Source organism: Lipophrys pholis (assembly GCF_963383615.2).
Source record: "Lipophrys pholis genome assembly, chromosome: 3".
In the NCBI taxonomy this organism is placed as follows: Eukaryota; Metazoa; Chordata; class Actinopteri; order Blenniiformes; family Blenniidae; genus Lipophrys; species Lipophrys pholis.
The window spans coordinates 19,097,315-19,107,136 of NC_137627.1; the positions used below are offsets into that span (position 1 = coordinate 19,097,315).

The following is a 9,822-nucleotide window of genomic DNA, read 5'->3' on the forward strand; positions in this document are numbered from 1 at the left end:
GTGGAAAGGTAAAGAAGTCGAGGGAGTGTTTCTCTCTCACCTCCGGCCAGTTACGACGTCTCACATAAACACACACACACACATCCACTTTGGACAGCAGTCGCTTGAGTGACTGCCTGCCTCCAGCGCCGAGGGACCCGTATCAATAGAGTGGATTTTCAGGGGAGTTTTAAATCCAAAGTAAGCTCAAGAAGAGCTTTTTTATATGAGCTTCCATCTGCCAGGCAGACAGACGCATAACTCCGCAAATAAGTTTGGCTTTGTGATTCGATGTCCCGACCGTGAATGGCTGTCTGTGTGTTTGTGCGAGCGCCCAGGTGATTTTCAACCCCAGAATTGGTCTCGCTGGAGAGTTTGGGTTGTTTGAACTGTCCAGTTTCACTGCCTCTGTTACGTGGAGGGATTGCCAAGCTCTCTTTCTGTTGTAAAATGATATCAAAGGAAGTTTTTCCAAGATTGTTTGTGCAGCTGGGACACAGACGAGAATTCCAAAAGCCAAAAGTAAAACAGAAAAAAAAGGACATCAGTGTCATCTAGTTACATCAGTTTTGGTTAAACCCTCAAAAGCAGAGACTTCAGAGATTCACAGTTTTCACTGTTATCTCCTCAAATTTGTGTCAGTCGTCTCTCCTTGTTCGCCTCCATTGATCCGGGAACCAATGACGAGCTTCCCTGGGAGTCAATAATACAAAAGAGGCCAAGATCTTTTTTTTCTTTCTGTTATTCTCTTTGAACAACATTTTTCAAAGGCAATCCCAAAGAACATGAAAACATGAGCGATGCCACAGAAGTCGATCGTTAAGTGCAGTACTCTGGGAATTTAGTACGATCGTTAAAAAAAATAATCCCACTTCATTTTCTTGACAAAGAAATGTATTACAGACGAATAAAGTTCAACAAGAGAAATTACTCAGAAAGACATCACTGGAAATGTAGAATCACACATTGGAGCACTCAATAAAGAAGCATTATTATAACTGAAGTATACTATGCGATACACTTGGGGAAAAAAAGGATGATAAAGCCTTTAATCTAGAAGAATACAGTTTTCAAATCTGACAGCATGCTTGTAACATGACTAAGAACATATAGTGCAAAAAAAACAATATTTATATCAACTCAGGTCTCAGTCACACTACACACGATCATTTCAACTACATATTCTTACAGGAAAAACATAAAACAGAATTTAATGTTACATTGTGGATGAAATAAGTATAGATTCATACATTTTTGAAGGCTGAACTCTATTTAGTTCCACGCTGCACTCTGTAAAATGTAAGAACTTCCAGTTTTACATTGAGTTGCAGTGTGGAGTCTTTTTTTTGTCTCTTCTTTTTCTGGCATTTTGGTCTCGTTGTTGGTCTCATTTTGATTATTATTTAAGGCTTCATTGAAGTGCAATATATTGAACCTAAAAGAAAGTCATTGAACACATACTGATAATTTATAGATAGATAGAGAGAGAGAGAGAGAGAGAGAGAGAGAGAGAGAGAGAGAGAGAGAGAGAGAGAGAGTGAGAGAGAGAGAGAGAGAGAGAGAGAGATTACATAATTGAATTGTAATTGAATATACATTCTATGTTATACTGTATAGGCTCTATACGTATATAGTATATGGTGAGAGACAGAAGTTCAGATTTCTGAAGAGATCAAATTTAATCGCAGGCTGTAATTACTGCAACCGAAACAATTCTAAGGGGGAGACAAATTATCAAGAGGAGCTTCAAATGTTGGGGTCAGTTCAGGACAATGTAAATACCAGTTCTCTCACCCAGTCGGCTTATGTTTGAATCCGGCCTGAAACCAAAAATAAATGGGGTTTTTTTTGGCATATATACAAGAAAATCATAGTACAGTATGTAATTAATAAAAGTGTGTTTTTCTAAAGTAACAAACTTAACAGAACAGCAACTTTTATATATGGAGTATTCAAACTCAAATGTTAACTTTTAAACTGCAGCCAGACGTACAGACTCACATGTGCTGATAACAGGACACAGTCCTGAAGAATTGGAGTTTTGAAAAAATAAAAAAATAAATATTTTAAACATTTTTTAGAGCTAAATACAACAAGCCACCGAGCACCCATGCAGCAAATACAATAAAACCACTTCAACGCACAATTACAGAGACATGATCCCTTTCTTTTTCATAAAGTATTCTTGCACTTACATTTAGTTGACATTTCTGCATTTAGTTTTAGTGTTTTTTAACAATACCATAGAAGGATTACCAAGAAGCATTTCTCAGATTTTATATATATACTGTATATATATATATATGGACTAAACACACACACACACACACACACACACACACACACACACACACACACACACACACACACACACACACACACACACACACACACACACACACACACACAGATATATACATATAATGGGCACTTGTACTGACTCACTGGAGTACCCAGGTTCCCTTCACTCCAATCCTTTTGAATTTCATTCAATCTGCCATTTCTTCTTATTGAACTGAAAACCAACAAGAGGCCAGGCTGGACAGGATGAAGCTCAGTGATTAGCAATCATACCTCAGTCAAACATCAAGAGAATGACATTATAATGTCTTTTCGTGTTACTTTTTCTTTTTTCATTCAATAAATAATACATGCTGCACCTTTGAGAATATGTAAATAGTGAATTTGCTGCTGGTTTAAATGCTTTAATCTTGTCAGTGCATAAAGTATCCAGAAAGGCAGCAAAAATCTGTCTGCGGACGTTTCCTCCTAAGACGTTTACTGAGTGATCAGTGGTGATCCCCGTGCAACTGCATCCTCTCTTTTTCCACTTGCAGACGTTCTCTCTCAATCTGAAGCCTCCCTGCCTCAAATTTGAAGAACTGCAGTCGCTCCTTCTCCAGCTGGAGTCTCTCCCTCTCCAGATTGAGCTTCTCTGCATTCAGATCCACCGTTAACGTCCAGCCTTTGCCTCCCTTTTCTTTTTCCCTCTGTCCGTCTTGTGCGGGTGATGAGGCAGAAGTGGAAGAAGACGGCGGGCCTTGTTGTGGCGGCAGGTCAAAGGAAGAGTCGACGTGCTCTGATTGGCTGACCAGCAGTAGCCTCAGCCTCTCTCTTTCCACTTGTAGCCTCTCCCTCTCGAGTTGCAGCTGTTCCCTCTGCACGTCCACCTGACGTAGCCGCTCCTTCTCCACCGACAGCCGCTCCTTCTCGACTGCCAGGCGTTCGGTTTCCACGGCCAGCCGCTGCTTTTCCACTTCCAGCCGCTGCCTCTCCATGGCGACCAGCATTCCTGATCCGATGTTCTGATGATCGGCGAGTCCGTGGGAAAGCATGGGGCCTCCAGCTGGCGGCAGATCTCTGCTGCTGGTGGTGGAAGTCGGATTCTTGGAGGAGCTGAGCATACCCAGGTCACTGTGGGAATAGACATCACCAACCTGCACGTCACTGCGCGACTCGATGTCGCTAAGGAGAGAGGGGATATCGTCCTCATCCATCTCTCCATCTCCCATGTCGCCATCCAGCTGAAGGGAGACAGAGAAATCATTAAGGGGACACATCATTAATTTCGCTCTTGTAGTTCAGTTTACTTGCCACAAGAATCGACTGTGCTCTCTTGGAAAACACAATTTAATGTGCCTTTGGGTGGAGTCACCCAAAATAACCCTGATGAAAGATGTAATTCGGCTGAATCATGACAAACAGCTACGAGCCATATGAGCTTGTGAATAATATTTTGTTGTGCTTTTTGCCTCTTTGGTATGTGTCTCAGACGGTCTCTCAGGCTATTGCATTTGAAGACCAGCCAGCGTTAACTCACAAGAGTGTTCGAATTGTATGGCTCCTTCAAATGCAACCCACAAATGTTTATTCGTTTCTGGATTCACAGTGCCACAATATATTTACCTCCTTAGTCCCACCTGCATTGACTTTGAAGCCAACTCAAAGTATTTTCATTCCACCATTTGCCACATTTGTTAAGGTGCATTGTTAAATGTTGGATAACGCAAAATCTGGGATAAATTGTCGGTCAGTGGGCCCATCCCCCAAAGACTGAGGAGGCTGTGTCAAAGGACGGAGCACATGAACTGAGGCAAAAAGATTTATTTTACGAAATGATTGAAAAAAAAACATTGTGATTGTGAATAATACATGTGATCATATCACTGTATGGCACACAAACATGTTTATATATTTCTAAAATACCTATTGAATGTTTGGATGTCACGATTAATTATTTCCTTTTTAGTTATTAGTCATTAACAGCTAATCCCAGCTGCAGCTGGGTGAGTTGCAGGATGCACCTTGGACAGGTCAGTCAATCATCACAGGGCGACGGCAGAGAGGCAAACAGGGACCCGTTGAAATCGCTGGTCAACTTGGAGACCCTAATTCATGCATATGTCAGGAGAAAACCAGTGCTTGTGCAGAGAGAACATGCAGACTCCACACAGAAAGCCCAGAATCAAACCGTAGACATTCTCACGGGGAGGCTACGGTTCAAACCCAACTATGCACCAGAATAGGTTTTCTCAGGAATTGTGACAAAATTGTACCAGAAAAATGAGAAAAAGTCTGAAATTTTGAGATGTACAGATTTGCTCAGCTGCTGTGAAGTGTCGAGCTTTCATTGCCGCTCCAGGATCCGTCTGTTTTCTTGTAAAACGAGGCTCAACAGCATGATCATAATTGTGAAAAAAAAAACAATGATAATCTAATCACAAAAAAGTAACACATTAAACGTCAATCTCCAATTCAATTCTAATTACTAACGTGCTCTTAATCTAATTTGGGCTTCACCTTGTGAACCTACAGGAGCTCAATCAAGAGCGTGGATTAACACCAGACACTTAGGCTTCATAAAGTGCTGCACAACTGCTGTGATGTATGATGACTAATGAGGCCTTTAATTAAGCCAATTAACACATTAGTAATACTTGTATTTCAGTATATGCCGCTTGTTTTCTCACAGCCTCAACAGTGTTGCTGTGTGCTCCAAGTCAAAGAGCATGAAAAGGCCTTTTAGAGCATGTTGTTTGTCCTAATCAACACGCCAAGTTCCAGAACGATTATGCACTTATATTAGGAATCGCTCTGTTTTACATAATTAATGAGGTAAGTTTTCGTAAGATTTGTCTGTCTTGAATTAACTTAATAGGTATTTTAGTTTTCTTGATTATAAATTAAAGTAACCCCACTCGGAGAGCTCCGCAACGCTGCATACTGAGGATCTCCATCTTGATTCTTGATTGTAAACTAAAGTGATGCCTCAGAATTTGCATCACAATCTTTCATTTGCCTGGTGTAACATGTTATTATCGATCCAGTTCTCACTGGCCTTCTACACCTTGTGATTTAGGAATTAGTTAACGCGGAGAACTTGTACAAATTGAGTGTCACGATCTTTTCCAAGTTCTGACGGTGTGGGGCGGTCTGAGCGATCATTTATCATCAGTCTCTGTACAACCAAAATGATGTGTGACAGCTGGGTGCAAACTAAATCTGCACTGATTAGGGACTTACACACATCCACCTCAGAAAACTGTAATACATTGGAAAAGTTTAGTTTTTTCACTCTGTCTTCATTCAAACTTTGAAACGCCCATCTATTCAGACATACTGAATAAAAACTAAAACACTTCAACCCGTTTTCTTTTTTTTTTTACTTGTTATAATTTCAGCTCATGAAAATCAAAAACATAGTATCTGAAAATATGGCAATATTTCACTGTATCAGATGTTTCCTAATCCGTTAACTTGAGGGCGCAAATACAAAAATCTACTCTTTAATTTATACGTTATGAGAGAAGAAATAACTGACAAAACGCTTCAATGATATTCCTATTGTAATAAATCCACTTTTGTAAATATGCCTGAATACAAAAATGGATGCCTGAACAGTTGTTTATTATGGAAGTAGGTTCATCTGGCTGATTCAGAACTGCAGAGCTTGTTTTCATGAAATTGTGTGATAGGAGAGGTTTTTTTTTTCCTTCTGTGAGCACAACAGGTTTCTGTACAAAGTTTAACCATAATATCTGATCAGACTCACAGAATACTGTAGACGCTCTCTTTTACTGACAGTATATTATTTTTATCTTGTTATATACACTCCATCTGCGTAAATAAAAAAACAAGAATAAAGAGTATATACGCAGATGCAGAGTGTAGTGTGAGATTATCTTAATACCGTCCTCTAGACCTAATTCCCCTCCAATTCAGCTGGAACCTTTACATTACAGATTACTGTTCTCCATCCGCTCCACCCTGACTGTTCTCATTTGCACACCTCTAATTTCCACCTTCCACTGCCTTGGAAGGTTCATGCACATGTCCTGTGTTGACCTAATTATCAATGTCATTTTTGTTGTCAGGATCTCCTTTGCACTTAACCCCTGCACCCCTGAAGCCCTGTGACATAGATGAGGAGTTTCTGTATCATGCACTTTATTTGCTAACCTCATTCTCCATCTTTACTCCTGGCAGCACCATCCCGGTCTGCCCGCCGGGCTCGCTGAGGGCCACCAGCTCCGGCCAGTCACAGTGGTAGTCCTTAGGGAAGGCAGAGAGGTCAAGCAACTGGTCGCAGGCAGATCCTGGAGGGCCTGCCTCGTGCTCAGGGGAGGACTCGGTCTTCATGGCCAAAGAGGAGGACAAAGACGAGAGCAGCAGCTCAGCCTGCAGCTGTTTCTTCTTCATGAGGGAACGCCAGTCCAGGTAACGACGCTTCACCTGCATGGGAGGTATTACTGTTAGCTGGGTGGCATATTTAAAAGTTAGAAAATAGTTAGAAAATAGACAATTAAAACCTCAGTAGCAGTACGAAGTTCTCCTTCTCCCAGTGCGTTCACACCTTGGGCCACTTCTTCCCATGCCTGCCTCTTCAGCTCATTAATGGCTGTGTTCTGTTCACACCAACAGAGACAGAATATCAGTACAAAGTACTACAATTAACACGGCTTTATGCTGAGAATCATCATGGATTTTTGCTGGCAGGGTAGTGCTTTTTTAAATGAGGGAGTATCTGTGGAACAGGTTCACACACTCGCATTATGTAACGCCTATGGTCAAGTTTGAGAAGATAATTAACTTCAGATTAATCTTTACGGGTTGTGGGAGGAAACCTGAGCACTTACAGGAAGACCCGCTTCCAGAGAATATGCAAGCCGTGCAGAAATGCTCCCGAGCTCACATTCGAATTGGAGGTTTGCTTACCGTTAGATAAATAGATACTTACTGATCCTGCAAGGGAAATTGTGAGTTTACAGACACAACAACTAGAAACTGGCACTTAGGAAGAAACACAAGTACCCTTATACACAATCTTTCTTACTATGGGACAAGTTCCCAGTTCATCACAGGCCAAAGACAGAGAGTGGGGCAGTCACACAAACACTCAGGCAATTCAAACTGCGCCAAGCCCGGGATCAAATCAGGTACTTTCACACAGTGGGGCACATGTGCTAACCACTCCTCCACTGGGATGCATTAATATAGTTGCTCGGATGGGCCAATCTTCTCACCCAGGCCTTTGTTTAGTTTAGTCTTGACTCCAAACATGTTCTTCCTTTGTGTTTATCAGGTGCTGTGGTGGTTTATGTTGCCACCTTGATTCACGCTTCAGCAGACAGAGATGGAATAAAATCAGTGCTCCGTCTTGACGTTTACAGTGAGTGAGCAGGTAAATAAAGAGCAGGTGTGTGTTTGAGACAGTCAGTGGAAAACAAAAGCTCAACCTCTCCACTACTGCATGTACGGCGGATACTTACCGAGCACACATCACACAGTTATATAATATGGTGCTGGTGATTGTCACAGTGCTAATCAACTTATGTGGAGAGAAGAAAGAAGAGATCTGCACCTGCTGCCTGGAGAACAACACGTCTCTCCGCTTTTGAATCTCCTGGATGAGAGCCTGCGTTTCTCTGACACTGTAGTTGCTCTTCCTCTTCCTCTTAAGATGTTTCCCCTGCAAGAAATCCAGCTTGGCACCGAGGAAAGGGACCAAAAACACTCAGAGGTCCAGAGGGAGCACAGCAGTGGGAAGAAAATTATGGAAAACACAGGGAGGGGGGAGGATTCAAAAGGATCACTCGGGCCACAGAGAGGGACACGTGTGGATGTCTGTTGTGAAGGTTAGTCCATGTCGGTCACAGTAGATTTCCTTGAAAAGCACAACACTTTTCATTAGAAAGAAATTCCTCGGTGACTCTGACAGTCTCTGTGAAGTTTTGCACCTGGGACACAAATCCCAGCTGCTGCTGCTGCTGCGTTAGATCTTGCTTCGGTGCAAGGACGTTTGAGACTTTGGAGTTAAAGAACGATACACTGGAAGAAGTATTTTTAGTTGCTGGGATCATACCAGGTAATCTAGAGAATTAAATCATCAAAAGTTTATTTTTTTCCAAGTTTGAGGGGAGGGATCACTTTGGGTTTTTTTTTTGCCTCGTGAGAACAATAAATGATGTAGAAGAAATCGTTTAAAAACAGGATTTGCAAGGTGCTTCCGTCTTTATTTCCCGGTCAAGGCTGCTCCCAAGTGAACTTATTTATACTTGTAATGAAGAATCAACGCATGATGAAGACGAGCTGAATCATCTGCCCTACAGAGAAAACAGAAAGCAGGAAATGTCACTATTAACATTTGGTTGATGCAAACTGTATTCATTCTCTTACATAACGTAAAAGCCAATGTTTTTCTTTTTTTTTTATAGACTGTACATGATTAACACAATGACATCTCTAAAAAACAACACAGATGAAGGCTTTGAGGATATTTTCAGTGTGGATAGACATTCACAACCTTATGAATAAAACAAATTAAGTTGAAACAGTGGTGACCTAAAGGTTGGGGAATTGAACATGTGATGGAGTTCAGTGCTGTGGGTCCCTGAGCAAGACCTTCAACCCCACATGTTTCCCATAAGCTGCACTGGTTACTAAAAGCCACCAACCATTGGACATGCACTTCCAGTGCAAAGATTAGATTATGGCGAACGGGCATCTGGCTTACAACTTGTGCCGAATCAAACATGCCGATCCACTTTGGCAACCCCACAATTTAAGCAGCTAAAAACAAAACAAACAAAAGAAATTGATACGTTATGTGCAATATGTTAGTTTGCATTTCTTGGATATAATAACTTAGAAGTCACCCACTGCTCGGTGCAGGCACCATAAAGATACATGACCTTTGTGTAAATCACTGTCAGCCAATCAGGTTGGTTTTTTTTTTATTATTATTTTTATTTGAGTGTTGGATGAGTAGCTATAACCAGTGGTTAGTGAGGTTGTGACCAGTGGTTTGCTGGTTTGAATCCCACCTCTGACAGGTGTGAGTACCTGAGTAACTCCTCCATGGGCAATGCAGTAGCATAACTTAAAAAAAAAACATCAACAAAATATTTAGACAAGAGACACAAATAAAAAAAAAAAAATAGGTACAGCAACAACCACAAAACAGTGGGTCAGGAAGTCACTGTGCAATAACAAGTCATTCCAGTCCTGTGCAATCTGTATTTACATGATCTCGGTTTTCATTACCTCAGTTTGATATGTACAGGATGATTGTATTCATATTGCACGCACACGCATGCACCAATGCCAATGCTCTATACCAAATCAGTCACACAATGTCATACCATGATATAAGAAGTCTTGTCTGCACTGTCACTCAGTCTGTGTTGTTCCTGTAATGCCCCCTTTCTCATGTTGACTGATGGTGGTAAGTGGGTGTGTGACTGCAGGTTTCTATTTACACCATGTTTGTCTGTTCCTCCAGCCTACACTGCCCTGTCCTCTGTCTTTCCGATTCCTCACACTCTTGTCACTTTTGCATTTTGA

The 9,822-nt window shown here is 41.4% G+C and overlaps 1 protein-coding gene across 1 annotated transcript; it reads right to left on the reverse strand.

Moving 5' to 3' along the window:
- Positions 1–2,768: 2,768 nt before the first annotated feature.
- On the reverse strand, positions 2,769–9,338 carry msantd4 (Myb/SANT-like DNA-binding domain containing 4 with coiled-coils; the record flags this gene model as incomplete). The annotated part of the gene is made up of 6 exons (XM_080459743.1): positions 2,769–3,503; positions 6,439–6,711; positions 6,789–6,884; positions 7,841–7,963; positions 8,196–8,349; positions 9,322–9,338. The coding sequence occupies 6 exons, from the start codon at positions 9,336–9,338 to the stop codon at positions 2,769–2,771; spliced, it is 1,398 nt and encodes a 465-aa protein (XP_080315869.1).
- Positions 9,339–9,822: the final 484 nt, after the last annotated feature.